Source organism: Pseudophryne corroboree, chromosome 9 (assembly GCF_028390025.1).
Source record: "Pseudophryne corroboree isolate aPseCor3 chromosome 9, aPseCor3.hap2, whole genome shotgun sequence".
NCBI classification, from domain to species: Eukaryota; Metazoa; Chordata; class Amphibia; order Anura; family Myobatrachidae; genus Pseudophryne; species Pseudophryne corroboree.
Genome location: NC_086452.1, coordinates 2,182,042 through 2,202,201, shown reverse-complemented (window position 1 = coordinate 2,202,201; position 20,160 = coordinate 2,182,042). Strand labels below are relative to the sequence as shown.

The window sequence follows — 20,160 nt, the reverse complement described above, 5'->3', positions numbered from 1 at the left end:
GACAGGCAGCACGCGGCAGTGTTACAATGTAGCGCCTATGCGCTCCATTGTAACCAATGGTGGGAACTTTGTAGTCAGCGGTTGACCGAAAGTGACCTCACCGCTGACCACAAAGTTCCCACTATTGGTTACAATGGAGCGCATAGGCGCTACATTGTAACACTGCCGTGTGCCGCCTGTCAGACAGTACAGAAGCACACAGCCGATCAGGAGGGTGCTACAACGTGGCGCTCCCTGATTGGCTGAAGAAACCCACTTAGACATCAGTCAGAGTGGGTTTCTGGCATTCGGGGAAAGGCCTTTCAGTGCGTGGCTCGGCATTCCGTTTTTTTATTTTAATCAAGTACGTGGATTACAAATGGATGCTACGAGGAGCCTGGGACCCTGGATCTGGTGAGTAGAATTTATTCAACAGGTACCCCATGGATTCTACTGGAGAAGAGGACCGACCCTCGTGTGAACATAAGGTAAGTATGTATGTATGTTTGTGTGGATGCATGTAATAAAACTTTACTTTCAAGGTGTGTGTGTGTATTGTCTTTTTTTGGGTATTTTTTTTAGTAGTAGTACTACAGTTACCAGCTGGCCCGTTTTTCCGCCGCATGCTGGTACTTGTGGTTCTCCAAGTACCAGCATGCGGGGGAGGCTTGCTGGGCCTTGTAGTACTGCTACTAAAAACAATATCTTTTCATTTTCACAAAAGGCTATCAGCCCCCATCCGCAGCCAATTGGATGGGGGGGACAGCCTCGGGCTTCACCCCTGGCCCTTGGGTGGCTGGGGGGGGGGACCCCTTGATTGAAGGGGTCCCCACTCCCCCAGGGTACCCCGGCCAGGGGTGACTAGTTGGATTTTTGATGCCACGGCCGCAGGGCACTATATAAAAGTGACCCCCGGCTGTGGCATTATCTGTCCAGCTAGTGGAGCCCGGTGCTGGTTTTAGAAATACGGGGGACCCCTACTCTTTTTGTCCCCCGTATTTTTGGAACCAGGACCAGGCGCAGAGCCCGATGCTGGTTGCTTAAATATGGGGGAACCCCTGTCATTTTTCCCCCCATATTTCTGCAACCAGGGTCGGCTCAAAGAGCCAGAGGCTGGTTATGCTTAGGAGGGGGGACCCCACGCATTTTTTTTTCGCCGTTTTACAGTGTTTATTTAAAAAAAAAAAAAAAAAAATGAACCCCAGCACGGATCACACAGATCTGGCCGAGATTCATTGTGAAAAAGTCGGCAGTGTTTTGCTAATCACTGCCGTAAAAAACGGGGAAAAAACACGAATGACATCAACATCGGAACAAATGAAAAATCCGAATACGACAGCTTAGTAAATTAGGCGTAATAAATTCAAAAAGTTGCAGTTTTACACTGTCGATGTCATTCGTGATTGAACTTTGACCTTTTTCCGAAAATTACGAATGTTAGTAAATATACCCCACAGTGTGGTTAGATTCACTAAAAGGGATGATCTCTAATATTTCTCATAAATTGTCCCAAACTGAGAAAGAGACGTAATACTTAGGACAGTCTATGGATGACCTGATAAATAGAGATTCAGCGGCCATACCAGCGTCTCAGACCCCTACCATTTCTCCACAAAGTGTACACTGTCCCAGATCCTGCATACTGACACAGATGATGATGTCACTGATGCAGATGACAGTGACGTGGATATGGGTGGGGGCGATGCAGATCGGTCACAGGGAATACAGGTCCTAATAGAGGCTATTAGGGAGGTCCTACACATTCCTGATAAGGTGATAAGGGACTTTGAGGAATCTAATTTCAATGTAAAAAAGAAGTCCTCTGCTACTTTCCCTGCATCTAAGGAATGAAATTCTCTATTTGAAGAAACTTGGGTCAATCCTGACGAGAAGTTTCAGATCCCTAAAAGGTTAATAGCGTCTTCCCCCTTTCCTCAGGATGATAGGAAATAGTGTGAGGTCCCGCCAATTGTTGATGCATCAGTCTCTAAGTTGTCCCGTAAGATAGTCTTACCGGTCCCATGTGCAGCCTCCTTAAAGGACACAGCTGACCGCAAGATTGAGACTACTCTCAAATCTCTGTACTCGGCTGTGGGGGTGGCCCAAGGACCCACTATAGCTTGTGCTTGGATCACTAGGGCAATTTCCAAATGGTCAGGTAATCTCATGGAGGATTTAGATTCCTTAGGGTAGAGATAGTTTTACTCCTACAGCATATTCAGAACTCTGCTAACTTTATGGTAGAGGCCCTAAAAGAGATAGGTTTACTCCATGCACGCACCACGGCCATGGCCATGTCAGCACAAAGGGGCTTATGGCTACGCCAGTGGAATGTGGATGCGGATTCCAGGAAAGGCGTAGAAAGCCTACCATTCACAGGTGAAGCCCTGTTTGGAGATGAACTGAATACGTGGATATCCAAGGCTACGGCGGCTAAGTCTACATACCTTCCTTCCGCAGCACCCCCAGCTAGGAAAGCCTACTCTGCTCCTACTCTACAGTCCTTTCGGACAGCAAAGTTCAAAGGTAAATCAAAAGATGCTTCTACTGCCTTCAAGGGTAATAGAGGTAAATACAGAAAATCTTCAACTGCAGGTTCACAGGAACAAACCTCTAGCCTGCTTCCGCAAAGCCTTCAGCATGACGGTGGACCGCACTGCCTGGAGAACAGGCAGGTGGGAGCCCGATTACGATACTTCAATCACATATGGGCAACATCAGGCGTAGATCTCTGGGTCAAAGATCTTATCACCCAGGGCTGCAGACTAGAGTTTCAGGAACTTCAACCTCACAGATTCTTCAAATCAGGCTTATCAGCTTCTCCAGAGGCAAGTATGACTTTGCAGGCAGCAATTAAAAAACTGGTACAGACTCAGGTCATTGTTCCAGTTCCACCTCAGCTGCAAAACAAGGGTTATTATTCCAACCTGTTTGTGGTTCAGAAACCGGATGGTTCGGTAAGACCCATTTTAAACCTCAAATCACTGAACCCGTATTTACGGGTGTTTAAATTCAAGATGGAGTCTCTGAGAGCGGTGATCTCAGGTCTGGAGGAAGGGGAATTCTTAATGTCTCTGGATATCAAGGATGCGTACCTTCATATCCCGATCTGGCCGCCTCATCAGGCTTATCTAAGGTTTGCATTGCAGGACTGTCACTACCAGTTCCAGGCCCTGCCATTTGGGCTCTCAACAGCACCGCGGGTGTTCACCAAGGTAATGGCAGAGATGATGTTCCTCCTCAGCAGACAGGGAGTGAACATAATTCCGTACCTGGACAACCTGCTGATAAAAGCACCATCCAGGGAGAGGTTGTTTGACAGCATTGCCCTTTATACTACTCCAAGCTCACATTTGTATTCTGAACCTGCCAAAATCTCACCTGGAACCGACAAGGAGGCTTCCGTTCCTGGGGATGATACTGGACACGGAAGCACAGAGAGTATTCCTTCCGTTGGAAAAGGCTTTGGTAACCCAGTTGATGGTGCGGGATGTTCTAAGACCAGCCCGGATATCTGTGCGTCTGTGCATTTGTCTTCTGGGGAAGATGGTAGCCGCTTACGAGGCGCTGCAGTACGGAATATTTCACGCAAGGCCCTTCCAGCTGGGTCTGTTGGACAAATGGTCCGGTTCTCCACATGCACCAGCGGATACGTCTGTCTCCAAAAGCCAGGATTTCTATTCTGTGGCAGCTTCAGACTTCTCACCTGACAGAGGGCCAAAGGTTCGGGATTCAAAATTGGATTCTGCTAACCATGGACGCAAGCCTCAGAGGTTGAGGAGCTGTCACCCAGTGGGAACAGTTCCATGGAAAATGAACAAGCCAAGAAACCAATCTTCTAATCAACATTCTGGAACTAAGGGCCATATAAAACGCCCTTCTACAGGCATCACATCTTCAAGATCAGGCCATTCAGGTTCAGTCGCACAATGTGTCGGCGGTAACGTACATAAACCGACAGGGTGGAACGAAGCGCCTAGCAGCAATGGCAGAGGTAACACGGATTCTCCTCTGGACAGAAAGACACGCTGTGGCATTGTCTACAATCTGCGGACTTCCTTAGCAGACACAATCTCCACCCAGGAGAGTGGGTCCTCCACCCGGAGGTGTTCGGGTGCTTGACACGTCGGTGGGGAACTTCACAGGTCGACATGATGGCCTCTCGGCTCAACCAGAAGCTCAAGCTGTACTGTTCCAGGTTGAGAGACCCACAGGCAGTGGCGGTGGACGCTCTGGTGACTACATGGGTCTATTAGAAAGTGTACGTGTTTCCACCACTCCCATTGATGCCCAGAATTCTCAAAAGAATAAAAAGGGAAAAAGTTCAAGCAAATGTCATTGCTCCGGATTGGCCAAGAAGGGCTTGGTACGCTGACTTACTGGAGATGCTCCTAGAGGATCCGTGGCCTCTACCTCTTCGAGAGGACCTTCTGCAATAAAGGCCGTTCGTCTACCGAGACTTACCGCGGCTATGTTTGACGGCATGGAAGTTGCGTCAGATTCTAGCCCAGAAAGGGATTCTGCACAAGGTTATTCCTACCTTGATCCAGGCCAGGAAGGGGGTAACGTCAAAACATTACCACCGTATTTGGAGAAAAAAATATTTCTTGGTGTGAACTCAGGAAATTCCCCGCGGTGGACTTTCAACTGGGACGTTTTCTGCTTTTTCGGCCTTGTCCATTTTCTTCCAGAAACAATTGGCTTCTCTCTCTGAGGTTCAGACGTTCTTAAAAGGCGTTCTGCACATCCAACCGACTTTTGTGCCTCCCACGGCACCTTAAGATCTCAACGTGGTGTTGCAGTTTCTCCAATCTGAATGGTTTGAGCCTTTACAGGAGGTTGACGTAAAGTTTCTTACGTGGAAGACCGTCACACTGTTGGCCTTGGCTTCGGCGAGGCTTGTGTTGGAATTGGGGGTGTTGTCTCACAAAAGCCCCTATTTGATTTTTCATGAGGATAGAGCTGAACTCAGAACTCGTCAGCAATTTCTTCCAAAGGTGGTGTCTGCGTATCCTATCAATCAACCTATTGTGGTTGCGGTGTTTACCAACACCTCTTCTAGCTCAGAAGTCCTTGGATGTTGTGAGGGCGTTGAAGATCTATGTGAAGCGGACAGCTCGTCACAGAAAATCTGACTCGCTGTTTATTGTCTATGATCCCAAAAAATGTTGGTGTCCTGTTTCAAAGCAGTCTATTGCTCGCTGGATCAGGCTTACTGTTCAGCATGCTTTTTCTACGGCAGGATTGCTGGTTCCTAAATCTGTACAGGCCCACTCTACTAGGTCGGTGGGTTCTTTCTGGGCTGCTGCCTGTGGTGTCTCGGCTTTACAGCTCTACCGAGCTGATACTTGGTCAGGATCGAACACGTTTGCTAAGTTCTACAAGTTCGATACTTTGGCCTCTGAGGACCTTCAATTTGGTAAATCTGTTCTGCAGGAACTTCAGCACTCTCCCACCCGGTTTGGGAGCTTTGGTACATCCCCATGGTACTAATATGGACCCCAGCATCCTCTAGGATGTAAGAGAAAATAGGATTTTAATTACCTACCGGTAAATCTTTTTCTCGTAGTCCGTAGAGGATACTGGGCGCCCTCCTGGTGCTTCGTTCTTCCTGCACTGTTACTTCGTTAAGTATTATTGTTGGTTCAGCTGTTGCTGTTCCTGTCCAGTTTTGGTTAGCGTGGCTTTCCTCTTGTTTGTGTGTGCTGGTTCAAATCTCACCTCTGTTAAATCCTTCCTCAGGATATGTCCGTCTCCTCGGGCACAGTTTCTAGACTGAGTCTAGTAGGAGGGGCATAGAGGGAGGAGCCAGCCCACACTGTTAAATTCTTAAAGTGCCCAAGGCTCCTAGTGGACCCGTCTATACCCCATGGTACCAATGTGGACCCAAGTATCCTCTACGGACTGCGAGAAAAGGATTTACTGGTAGGTTAGGTGATTAAGATCCTATTTTTCAGACAGAAGCCGGGGCTTGGACCCAGCTTTTTACAAGCTTTTTAAATACGGGTTGGACCCAGGTTTTAGCTCCTGTACCCCTTTCACACTGCACACTTGGACCCAGGCTATTCCCGGGTCGACCATTTTCACACAGAACCCGTGTCAGACCTGCAATTGATGTAGTCATCAAAAGTGGACGTCACAGGCTGATGAGTCATGAGTCGGCGCTCCTGATCCGCCAATCGGCTCCATTAAAGCATGGCCCGCGTTGAAAAACCCTTTCATACAGCAAGCAACCGGAGTTGGACCTGGGAATAACCCTGGTAGTGACCAGTGTCGAAGCTCCAGCAATTTGGACCCATGTAGACCCTTTCACATGGAGAAAGGACCTAGGTTATCCGGCTTACCCGGCAAATTCTCAGTCTGTAATGGGTTTCAGGAAAGTTTCTGATACTGAGGCTCCCATTGATGCATCTTTAATCAGTTTCAGGACATAGGTTTTGTACGAGTTCTGTGGCTTACATTCTGGACTGCTGATTTAGGGTTAGATCCTTGGACGCAGTTCCTTGAATGAGCAGTTCATTTGGATGAGTGCTTGGCAGGCAGTCATGGAGCCAGGTGAAAAACAATTTTCTTCCAGTTACTCTTTTTAAATCTAAATAAGCACAATTTTATCTCCTTTGGACTTCCTTTTATCAGTGTGGCCTGAGAGCGGGTAACAGAAACCAAAGCACTCAGCCTTCCTCTTCTACAAGATGGGGATTGAGGAGAGATGGGCAAACCTGGACACCTAAACCTGCAGAGAAACAAACTGCATGAGCTGTGGCGGGGCCCAATGTTTGCCATCACATTATTTGCTGTGTGTCTGTGTCTGGAGCAGGGTTACATGTAGATCTTTTGGAACCTCTTTGGTCTTCCAAATGGAAAAAGAGTAGTGTCTCGCTTGTAGACAGTTAAGGACCAGGTTTCTCTCTTCATTTCTCCAGTAGAACTAAGCAATTAGGGTTTGTACTCACTCCTCTTTCTTGTATAAAAGCCAGACAAAAACATATCCGCCAACCTTAAACATTTTTTAATACTAGGCTTCAAATAGTTTGATTCAAAATGGAGTCCTTAAGATCAATAATAAATGAAATGTTTAACATGGATTAAAATTAGACGCATATTCCAATTTGGGAAGTTCATTGTTCCCGACAAAGGTTTTGCAATACAAGATGGCCATCTTCAGTTCAGGGTACTCCCTATTGGTCTTGCCAGAGCAACTAGAGTTCTTGGGAAAATGATGTTGATAATTATAGCCTTGATAAGATCTCATCCTGAATTTTGAAGAGCCTTTTTTGAAGATCTGCTCGTCTACCTTGCTGCAGTCAAGTGTCCTTTATTTAGATGACTAGTATCCTAGAAGAGTATGGTCAGACTCTCAATTATCGCAAACCAAACCTTATTCCTAGACAAAGGATGATTTCTTTGTGGTTGAATACTGGTTGGCTTAAGGGGTTTCTTCCAGATAACAAGATGAGGACTCTGTAGGCATTGGTAAACAGAGTACTCAGGACCTGGTATTGTACATTGGCAGGTAAGTGGCTATGCAACATGCAAATGCAGCGTCTGTAGGAGATGCCTCCTGCATGCATCTGTGACATCTGAGAACGCAGCATCAAATCACCATCAGTTGTGACTTGCGATGGTAGCAGATCTCAGTCAGTCTGATTAAGCTGAAGCTTGTTCAGACTGGCCGTCGGATTCAGACAGCTGGGTACGGAAAGTCTGCATCCGACGACGCAGACCCTGGGCCGTCACACCTAAAGAAAAGGGGCCCATGCCTCTGTTTTGAAGAACTGTAGCAGTTGCCCCCCAAGAAGCCAATCATGCAGCGGCTAAGTGGGGAATGCGAGCAATAACGCAAGACCCTTCTACACATGAAGAACGGGTTTTGCACATTCAATCACCAGAAGCCATCGATTGATTGTGTGCAAATCTGAACCAGGCCTTTTTTATACATTTCACATTGATAAAGATTACGAGGTTTTAGTCACATAAGTTTCAAATAAATATTCTGAGGAATAAGTCCAAAGCCCATCACTGATTGACCAAACAGTTCATCAGGTTGTCTCTGGAAACACGTCATTCTCTAAAGTGACCGTTAATTATGGATAATTTGACCCTTGTGTCACCTGATTGGACATTGATAACTATGAATGCCAGGACCCTTCATCGTCTTTTTCATGGCCTCTGGTCAAGATCAGCTGAAACATGAATTTCAATCCGTACTCTAGAACCTGGAGAAATGACAACGGCTTAGTCCTTCCTTCTGGACCTGATGCAGTTACAGTTTGCTACGGAAGTCTCTTTGGCAGAGCATCTTTGTTCCTGCAATATTTGCATTTTTTGATCTGGGAGCTAAAACCTGAACGTCAGAATATTTATGCCGCTACATTCAGCAGTGTTCTCTCCCAGTAAAGTGCTGAGGTTGGCCTGATGAAGTGGCTGATTCAGAGGTGTATGGTAAGCAGCTGCAGCCGCTACTGTGAAATGATGCTTATGCTGCAGACATTGAGCTGTCTACTGAGACTAGTCCATACAAATGCGCACCAGCAGCCCGAATATGGCTGCTCAGAATGTCCAACAGCATTTGTCTGCCTGTGTCAGAGGGACTACGTTTTCCGACGCAAGGCCTGACACCTACACGCCTGCCAGCTGTAGCCAGCACCTAGGAACGCCTATTGGAACTGCATGTATTGAGGAAACATTGGAATGCTCTGACTACATCTAGTAGAGACAACTGTCAATCTGAAAGATCAGGACTTACAATCTCCTGATTTCTATGACATTTTTACAACACTTTAGGTTGAAACCATGAATGATTTTAATGTCTGTAGACGCGGAGGGGTGACAGTCAGATGGTAAAGTAGTCCGTTCCTGCGAATAGAAGAAACATCTGTGATCTGGAAACCACATTTCCTTGTTGAGATTGGGCATTGTATACATAGTCGTATCTTATAGTCTTCCTCCATCGGAGTGTTGTGAGATGATGGATAAATCCTTTGATGATTCTCTAATTATATTTAACATAGTTCAGATACCTAAGTGGAAATTAGAGATTTGTGATTGTAAAATTTGAATCTTGTCTCAAACCTCCACAATTTTGTACAAAAATCCCTGTGCAAAAGTATTTTCTTCTTTCCAGTGATTGATGTGTGAACTGTGCAGGAATTCTGCCCCATCTTCAGCTTTTCAGCGTGCATTGGTATGGGTATGCCTTTATACTTTGGGAGTAATTCAGATCTGATCGCTGCTGTGCATTTTCCGATCTGAACTGCTCATGCGTGTGAGCCGCAATGCACCGGCGCGTTGCACAACAGCGACAGGCATCGGCACCTAGCGATGGGATGGGCGATTGCAAGGGGATTGACAGGAAGTGACCGTTTGTGGGCGGCACCTGACCGTTTTCCAGCAATGTCCAGAAAAACGCAGGCGGGCTCGGGCGTTTTTAGGGAGAGTGTCTGACGTCCGCTTCGGCCCCGATCAGCAGGAATCCATCGCAGCAGCTGAGTAAGTCCTGGGCTGCGCAGAGACTACACAAACTGATTTTTGTGCAGCTCTGCTACAGAAGCGATCGTACACTTGCATAGGCTTTTCCCCTCCTCCTGTAGGCAGCGACTATCTGATCGCAGGGCAGCCCAGAGATGAGATCTGAATTACCCCCTTTATCTTCTGATTTCTTCACTCTGGTGCCCGACACGCCCCCTCAATTTAGCTAGTGCAACTCACGAGATTCCATGCCAGGGACGACCTGCATCTTGTCCTGACGTTGGCATTCGCTATGATGTCACTGCTTGTAGAACAGCGGTGCAGGCGGAGTCTGTAACTCAGCTCCCTCCTGTCAGTTATCACAGTAGCTCTGGAGAATACATATGGTAATTGGCGGTCGGGATGTCGGCAGTCAGAAGACCGACAGCAGCATCCCGATGATCAGAATCTCAACAGGGGTTCAGTACACTTACCCTCTACCCCTCTCTACATGATGCTTAACCCCAACCCTCCCTGCCCCCCGCAGCCTAACCATAACTGCCTAAACCTGCCCCTCCCATCCCCGTAGCCCAACCCTGCCCCCCTCCCATCCCCGTAGCCCAACCCTGCCCCCCCCCCATAAACCTAACTCTAACCTCCCCTTTTTAGTGCCCATCCCCTAACCCTCCCCCTAGTGCCTAAACTGTTAGCCTCCCCCCACACCTCTACACCCCCATCCCACGGTATAACCCAAACCCGGCCTGGCATACTTGCAGTCAGGATTCTGGCGTCGGCATTTGGAGTGATGTCAGGATTCTGGCGTCGGCATTTGGAGTGATGTCAGGATCCGGTGTGATAAACGCATCTAGGCTCTGGCAGGGGTGAGTTCTCCTAGTGTAGATCTAGGTGGAGTTGATGCATCATCAGTGTACAGAGTGAAGAAGTTTGTTCATCGCAACAAATCAGCTTTGAGGCAGCATTTATCAAGTACATTCTATACAATGACCATTAACAGCTGATTGGTTTCCATACGTAACTTCTCTCCTGTGCACTGGTGATACAGCAAACCCCTGAGGAGGCAGTTTTTAGAAAATAAAAGTGAGTGGATTGTTGGGAATTTGTGGCAGACCAATCCGGCTCTTCCTAAATTACCCCTGTACTGTAATCCAGCACCATGTGAGCCCGGTAGGTGTTCTGTACTGTAATCCAGCACCATGTGAGCCCGGTAGGTATACTGTACTGTAATCCAGCACCATGTGAGCCCGGTAGGTATACTGTACTGTAATCCAGCACCATGTGAGCCCGGTAGGTGTTCTGTACTGTAATCCAGCACCATTTGAGCCCAGTAGGTGTTCTGTACTGTAATCCAGCACCATGTGAGCACAGTAGGTGTTCTGTACTGTAATCCAGCACCATGTGAGCCCGGTAGGTATACTGTACTGTAATCCAGCACCATGTGAGCCCGGTAGGTGTTCTGTACTGTAATCCAGCACCATTTGAGCCCGGGAGGTGTTCTGTACTGTAATCCAGCACCATGTGAGCACGGTAGGTGTTCTGTACTGTAATCCAGCACCATGTGAGCCCGGTAGGTATACTGTACTGTAATCCAGCACCATGTGAGCCCGGTAGGTGTTCTGTACTGTAATCCAGCACCATGTGAGCCCGGTAGGTGTTCTGTACTGTAATCCAGCACCATGTGAGCCCGGTAGGTGTTCTGTACTGTAATCCAGCACCATGTGAGCACGGTAGGTATACTGTACTGTAATCCAGCACCATGTGAGCCCGGTAGGTATACTGTACTGTAATCCAGCACCATATGAGCCCGGTAGGTATACTGTACTGTAATCCAGCACCATGTGAGCCCGGTAGGTATACTGTACTGTAATCCAGCACCATGTGAGCCCGGTAGGTATACTGTACTGTAATCCAGCACCATATGAGCCCGGTAGGTATACTGTACTGTAATCCAGCACCATGTGAGCCCGGTAGGTATACTGTACTGTAATCCAGCACCATGTGAGCCCGGTAGGTATACTGTACTGTAATCCAGCACCATATGAGCCCGGTAGGTATACTGTACTGTAATCCAGCACCATGTGAGCCCGGTAGGTATACTGTACTGTAATCCAGCACCATGTGAGCCCGGTAGGTATACTGTACTGTAATCCAGCACCATGTGAGCCCGGTAGATATACTGTACTGTAATCCAGCACCATGTGAGCCCGGTAGGTGTTCTGTACTGTAATCCAGCACCATGTGAGCCCAGTAGGTGTTCTGTACTGTAATCCAGCACCATGTGAGCCCGGTAGGTATACTGTACTGTAATCCAGCACCATGTGAGCCCGGTAGGTATACTGTACTGTAATCCAGCACCATGTGAGCCCGGTAGGTATACTGTACTGTAATCCAGCACCATGTGAGCCCGGTAGGTGTTCTGTACTGTAATCCAGCACCATGTGAGCCCGGTAGGTATACTGTACAACACTTCGTAGACTGATTCATTGATTTGCATTAACAACTGTTCCATTTTGATATTACCATTGTAAAAATAGCGCAGTTGAATTGTAAGGTCAGGTGTGAGAAGTAAGATTGGTTACATTGCAGTTGGGACATAAATGTAACCTCTTATATATGCAGCAACATATTTATATTCATTTTTGCAACTGTATCTTACCTTTGTAATGTGTGTAGAATGACTTAGTAACCGCTGATGTTTTGTTTGCTGTGTTGTGCAGATCAGGGATATCCAGCACAGTTTGGGAAACCATCACCTCCCTGGGAGCGCAATACCCAGCCTCATTACCCTCTGATTCCAGGATCATGGCCTTACCCCTTACCCCAGAACTTCCTGCAGCAGGGACCTCCTGGCTTTCATTCCAAGACGTACTATTCTCCAGGTGACGTGTGCTGGCTGTCTACCTATTATATATCTCTATCTATCTATGTCATATCCATCTGTCTCTGTCTGTCTCATATCTATCTATCTATCTATCTATCTATCTATCTATCTATGTCATATCCATCTGTCTCTGTCTGTCTCATATCTATCATATCTATCTATCTATCTATATGTCTATCTATCTATCTATCTATTTATCTATAGCTTTCTATCTATCTATTTATCTATCTATATGTCTATAGCTTTCTATCTATCTATCTATTTATCTATCTATATGTCTATAGCTTTCTATCTACTGTATCTCTATGTGAAAGACACTATTGATGAAGCGCACACATGAGAACAATCATATTCTATGATCATCTCTCTTCCCATCTCATTCACCTTCTTACTCCCGGAACCATCTGAGCTCATTGTCAGCCTCATTCCCATACCCCATGTCACGTCCGCCCTTTCTCCTGTGCCTTCTGGAATGTTCTGTAACAAACTGGCCTTCATCCATTGATGTTTTATCTCTGAGTCCCTCAAACTGTGCTATTACTGAAGCCTGGCTCTGGCCGGTGACACCACTTTCTCTCTCCCAGGCCCCTCCAGCACTAAACCCACCCGCTAACTTCACAAATGCTCCCACATAGCTGAGTGCTACAGAAGGAAATCAAGCATACACTCTAATGTATACACTCTAATGTATACACTCTAATGTATACACTCACTTTCTGCAAAAACACCTGCAATACAACTTTTACTCTGACCCTGCAAATACCTGGAAAACAAATGTTTTATTGAGAAGCATATTTGATGAAGTAACACTGACTTGTGGTTTGCCAGCCCAACACTGTGTAATTTTCCATCTAACATCAGCAAATATTTAATTTACTGGTAATCTGTAGATATTAACATCATTTTAAATACTTGCAAATCGTATTTCTTTCTGCAAACTTCACTGCTCTCTCATACAGCCACCACTCCTCCTCCTATTCTCATTTTACTACCAGTTTACACCCCATCCACACTATGGCCAGGCTGGCAACCCCCATTACTCATTGTCTTTCTAATCCTTTATTCTGTCCCCTGTTACCACCTCTATCCCTCTCTCCCAGTCTCCTACATCTCATGCTCTCTCCTCTCCTCTGTCTGCCTCCCTACCCCTCTTCTGTTTCCCCACTGCAATTCACTTCTGCCCCTTCACACCACTTATACCCCACCACTCAACCCTGCTCTCTCCCTCCTCTGCCTGTCTCCTCACCTCTCCTCCACCAGTATCAAACTGCACTCCCTCCCTGTTTCACGCATGCAGTCTCCCTTCCTAGCCAAGGCCCCAGCACCATCATCACACCCTCTTTATCTTCTCCTTCCAAATTACTCCTACCTCAACGCTACAGCAATCCTGATAATCTCATTCACATCTCTCCCACAAACTCATACCCCCTATCCTGTGCACTCTGGAATGCCAGATCTATTTGCAACAAACTGGCCCCCACTCATGACCTTTTCATTTCCAACTCCCTGCACCTCCTGGCCATTACTGAAACCTGGATTACTCCTCATGACACCACTTCTCCTGCTGCTCTCTCTGCTGGGGGCCTCACATTCTCACACACCCCGACCCAGGGGTCGCCATGGGGGTGGTGTTGGGATTCTTTTACCCTCAAGCTACACATACCAACTTATACCTCCAGAACCTTCTCTTACATTCTCTACATTTGAGGTCCATGCAATACGCCTCTACCAACCTACTAATCTTCGAGTTGCTGTAATTTACCGTCCACCTGGCATTTCCTCCAAATTCCTCGACAACTTTGCTTCCTGGCTTCCTCACTTCCTCTCTTCTGACATTCCCTCCATTATTCTAGGTGATTTCAACATCCCTATCAATAACCCCACAAAATCACCTGCCTCTAAACTCCTTAACCTCACCTCTTCACTTGGTCTCTCCCAGTGGACCTCCTCACCCTCCCATGGAACGGGAGCTCACTGGATCTGGTTTTCACTCACCGCTGTGATATTTCTGATTACTCCAATTCCCCTTTTCCCCTCTCTGACCATCACCTGCTCTCCTTTAACCTATCTCTCTCGACTTCCCCATCTCTACCTCCTAAGGCTACCATCACTAAACGTAACATTGAGGCTATTGACACCACATTCCTTTCCTCCCTGTTCGACTCACTTCTCTCTCCTCTTCTCTCTCTCACATGCCCTGAACAAGCCACATCCCTATACAATGCATCTCTTACTTCTGCTCTTGACTCTGTCGCTCCACCAACCACTATTCACCCTCGCAAATCAACACCTCAACCCTGGCACACCAAATGCACCAGATATCTACAAAAATGCTCACGTACTGCTGAGCGACAGTGGAGGAAATCACGCTCTAAGGCAGACTTCCTCCATTTCAAATTCATGCACTCATCCTTCAGTACTGCCCTTTCCCTCGCTAAACAATCATACTTCAAAATCCTCATTTCTACACAGTCTTCCAACCCCAGGCGCCTCTTTGCCACTGTTAACTCCCTCCTCTGCCCACCACCACCTCCTCTCCCTTCCTCATTGTCTGCTCTTGACTTTGCCACTTATTTCACATCCAAGATTGACTCCATACGTCAGGATATCACATCCCACCAGACCACCCATCCCTTGCCACCCCTCCCCTTCCCTCTTACCAACTCTGACATCTTTCTACCATGTATCTGGCGAGGAAGTCATGGCCCTCATCCGTTCCTCCCCCCCCACAACCTCACCGCTCGACCCTATCCCCTCCCACCTCCTCCGCTACCTCTCTCCTTCTGCCTGTTCCCATCTTGCCCACCTTCTCAATCTCTCCCTTTCATCAGGCACTGTCCCCTCTGCCTTCAAGCATGCTCTTGTCTCCCCTATTCTTAAAAAACCTACCCTTGATCCTAACACTCTCTCCAACTATCGACCCATCTCTCTCCTCCCCTTTGCCTCCAAACTTCTTGAGCGTATTGTCTATAATCGCCTCACTGCCTTTCTTTCCTCTCACTCACTGCTTGACCCATTCCAGTCTGGTTTCCGTTCTCTCCACTCCACTGAAACTGCCCTCACAAAAGTCTGCAATGACCTCCATGTAGCCAAATCTAAGGGCCACTACTCTCTGCTTATTCTTCTTGACCTCTCTGCTGCTTTTGACACTGTGGACCACCCTCTCCTTCTGCAAATCCTTCACTCTCTTGGTCTGCGTGATACTGCCCTCTCCTGGCTGTCCTCCTACCTCTCTGATCGTTCCATCTCTGTCTCCTCTCATGATGCTATCTCCCCCCCACTTCCACTAACTGTTGGTGTCCCCCAAGGCTCTGTTCTTGGTCCTCTCCTTTTCTCTCTCTATACGTCCTATTTAGGTGAACTCATTAGTTCTTTTAACTTCCAATACCACCTCTATGCTGATGACACTCAAATCTATCTCTCCTCCCCTGATCTCTCCACGGCTCTCCTCACTCGGACCTCAAACTGTCTTTCTGCTATCTCGTCCTGGATGTCTCAGCGCTTTCTTAAACTCAACATGTCTAAGACTGAGCTGATCATCTTCCCACCCTCCCGCACAGCCTCACCTCCCACAATCTCATTATCCATTGATGGCACGACTATCTCCCCTAGCCCCCAAGTACGCTGTCTTGGCGTAATCCTTGACTCCTCCCTCTCCTTCAAACCACACATTCAGCACCTCTCACAAACCTGTCATTTTCATCTCAAAAACATTTCTAGAATCAGACCTTTTCTCACCCAGGATGCCACTAAGATCATTATTCACTCACTGATTATTTCCAGACTGGACTACTGTAATCTCCTCCTAACTGGCCTCCCTGACAATTACCTTTCTCCACTCCAATCTATCCTCAATGCTGCTGCCCGGCTCATCTTCCTCACCAAACGCACTACGTCTACCTCCCCTCTCCTACAGGCCCTCCACTGGCTTCCCTTCCCTTTCAGAATCCAATTCAAACTTCTCACACTCACTTACAAAGCTCTCACCCTCTCCTCTCCCATCTACATCTCTGACCTTATCTCCCTTTACTCTCCCACCCGTCCTCTTCGCTCTGCTAATGCACGCCGACTCTCCTGTCTTCTGATTACTTCCTCCCACTCCTATCTCCAAGATTTTTCACGTGCTGCTCCCTTTCTCTGGAATTCTTTACCTCTCCCCCTCAGACTCTCCACCTCTCTACAAAACTTCAAACGGGCTCTTAAGACCCATTTCTTTACCAAACCTAGCCAAATCTCAACCTAACCCTCTGTTCCATGCTCTCTATGTACCCCATCTGTGTCACCCCTGTCTGTCTACCCCTCCCCTTAGAATGTAAGCTCTCACGAGCAGGGCCCTCTTCCCTCATGTGCTTATACTTTTCTTACTTTAATAATCCTCAACTGCCCAGATCCCGCAGTTTTTGGCCACCTGGAACTTATCTCTATGTTTACTGGTGTAGTTATGCTTAGTTGCCCTGTACTTGTCCTATATTGTCTTCAACTGTAAGTCACTCTTTTCCTGTTTTCATTATGTGCATATGTACTCTGTAATTGGGCGCTGCGGAACCCTTGTGGCGCCATATAAATAAAGGATAATAATAATAATGATATTACATTACACCACTGCTATGTATCATGCTAAACCAGAGGTTCTCAAACTCGGTCCTCGTGGGCCCACACAGTGCATGTTTTGCAGGTAACCCAGCAGGTGCACAGGTGTATTAATTACTCACTGACACATTTTAAAAGGTCCACAGGTGGAGCTAATTATTTCACTTGCGATTCTGTGAGGAGACCTGAAAAACATGCACTGTGTGGGGTCCTGAGGACCGAGTTTGAGAACCTCTGTGCTAAACAATCTCTTATTTCCTCCCAATACCACCCACACCGCCTCTGCCACCTCCCCCCTGCGGCCCCCAATCCTATGTTACCCTACTCTCTCAGCTATGAGTTCTATTTCGCTCTCCTGATGCTTGCTCTTAGTTGGCTCATCTCTTCATACTGTCCCTATTTTCCTTCTCTGTCCACTCTTCCTTCAGATAAACCCTAGTCTCACCCATTCTTAGGAAGTCCACTTAACCATGACGCTCTCTCGAACTAGCCCCTTTCTCCTGTAGGGTCCACAGATTATCCATGGGATAAACATTGGAATATGAGGTAGCGTCAGCGGATTGGCACCAACGATCAAAAGCTTTCGGCTTCCCAGAATGCAACGGGCCAGTCCCCTATATCCCTGGCTCAGGCAGTTCATTTTTTTTGTTGGTGCGGCAGGAGCCGGACTACGATCTTGGGGCTGCTGATTTTGGCAGCCATAAGCTTGTTATTTAATCTATTTTTATGCTCTTACGTTTTTGAGCAATTTTTCTAAAAAGCGTCTTACATGCACCTTAGAGTTGCTCCAGCAACTCCCCGCCGGGTCGCAACGCTTACCCATGTATACAGTGTTGTTTTGGCGGGCGTCTGTGTAGGATGTACTAGCAAGTCCAGCAGACATTACCAGGGTGTGGCCGGAGCACGGGGAGAAGGTAAGGCGTCAGTTTCGATTAGCGGGGAAGACGCAAGACACAGCCACACTGCTTTCGGGAGGAGACTACCGAACAGTCGCTAACGCGGCTGCCACCTCGGGTGCACCAGCGCTAGGCCCCAGGGAACATAGGCTCCAGGGGTAGTATGAGGCCGCGATCCCTAGGGTTGATGTCAGTAGTGGGGAGTCAGGCGCTCCCTTGGTCGTCCCTCCCCCCGGTTCATGACCAGTTTCCTCCGAGTTTCCCGCCATGAACTGATTTTCCGCTTCCATCTGAGACGCTGTGTATCAAAAGGGACCCAGTTGCAGCATAGGCCGCTGTATGACTGGTGCGTCGGTGTTCACTGTTGTGTTCACTGGGTGTTTGTGTACACTATTTCCGTCTGGATCCACTCAGCGTTCACTAACGTATTGATCGATCCTGGAAGCGGGGTGAGTCTCCCTGTATCCCGCTCTCCTGGGCCAGGTGATACAGCACTAAGTCTCTACCTAGCATTGGGTACGAGTAGTTGGATAAGTGCCTGATGCATATGAGTCTGTAAATTATTGCTTCTGTTACTTTCGCTGTGTGACTGAATACGTTAAATGTACTATATAAGGTAATGCAGGAATATGTAGTTGATTATATGCTCATGTTACTTATTATACTAATGTATAACTTGTGACTGATTGCTAGTGTGATTGCTGACTTTACTATATCTTGTCAGTTTCTGGGATGTATTCAATAACTGTCGGAAAACGCCATCTTGTCAGAAAGACGGCAGCTTCCGACCTATTCAATAGGGGCTGATTTTTTTCAGACAAGTTTGAAATTCCCGACTTGTCGGAAAACACATGGCCGATCCACGTGCTTCTGTCGGAAATGGGGCCAAATCCGACTGGTTTTGGTCCCCTTTCCGACAAACTCAATCCGACTTGAAAACAAGTTGGATTGAGGTGAGGTGACGAGCAGTGCTGGGGGAGCTGAGATCAATGGCCGGTGGGGGAAACTGGCTGCGGGGGGACATGTCTGCGGCGGGGGAGGCGCTGCAGGGAGAGAGGTGCCTGGCCAGGCACCTCCCACTCCTGCAGCGCCTCTCCCTGCCGCCGCAGACATGTCCCCCCGCAGCCAGCTCTTCCCGCCGGCCGCCGTTCTCTGCGTGTCGGAATGGATCCGACTCTTATTGAATATACCCCTCTGTCTATAATACCATTCCTCAGTGCTGGTGCAAGACCGGGAGGGATCGGATTGTACAGTACGTCACTTTAACTAGCTTTAAAGTGATTTCAGCCACAAATTGTGTAGTTTATCATGTCTAAGAGAGGCAAGGGTGAGGAGGATACACTCTCCACAGCAGCACCAACACTGATTGTATGTTTGTCCTGCAAAGCTGGGTTACCCTCTCAGAATCTGGTTCAAAATGGATTATGTGCAAATTGTTTTAGCTTTCATCAAAGCCTCCTGAATAATCCAAGGCAGGCACAGGTTCAGGTTGAACCTCCATGGGCTACTTTTGCATAGACATTATCCAATATAGCTAAGCGGATAATGCCAGCTCCTATACCAGGGATAGGTTACCCTGTTAACCCTTACATGCAACATTTCCCCAGGGTTTTTATCACATCCAGTCCAGGAATCTGCAGCCTTTCAACAAAAGCAGGCTGAAAGGCCTGGGGAAAGTAAATCACACAGACATGAAACAACATATTCACAGTCTACACATGTTTCAGATGGGAACACGTCTGAGGATGAGGATTCCTTGCATTCTGGTTCTGCATACAGAGATGAGGATGAAGGTCCCAGCTCAGTGGATATACCTGAGCTAATTAGTGCTATGAAAGCCATTCTATCCTTAGAGGAGGCAGCAGAGCCTTTGTTAAAATCCAAGGCTCCTGTGTTTAAACGTCCCAAAACAGAGCTGAATTGAATTGCCAGGGTCAGAACAGCTGACGGAGATTATGCAAGAGGCTTGGGTCACACCCAGTAAGAAATTTAGAATTCCAAAGAAATGGAATTCCCATTATCCTCTTCCAGCTCGGGACTTTTTAAAGAGGGAGGTGGCTCCCAAAGTAGATACACATTTCATTCGATTGGTGCGAAAATCTACATTGCCTCTGCCTTCAACATCATTAAATGATGTTACTAATAGAAAAATAGATGGTTTTTATAAAAACATTTTCTCCTTGTCTGGGGCAATTGTAAGACCAGCCATGGCTTCAGCATGGAGGGCAAAAGCAGTGGCAGCCTGGGCTGATGCATTGGAGGATGATCTCTCATTGGCATCTAGAGAGCAAAAATCCCTTATTGCACATATTAAACAGGTGGCTATTTTTATGGAAGAAGGAGCCTTGG

At 47.4% G+C, this 20,160-nt stretch overlaps 1 protein-coding gene across 1 annotated transcript in view; it reads left to right on the top strand.

Annotated features, from left to right (window-relative positions):
* TUT4 (terminal uridylyl transferase 4) overlaps positions 1-20,160 on the top strand; it is a 424,536-nt gene that overhangs the window by 365,462 nt on the left and 38,914 nt on the right. Inside the window, exon 29 of the mRNA XM_063938888.1 lies at positions 12,162-12,323. Within this exon, the coding sequence (XP_063794958.1) occupies positions 12,162-12,323 (162 nt within the window). The remainder of the gene's footprint in view (positions 1-12,161; positions 12,324-20,160) is intronic.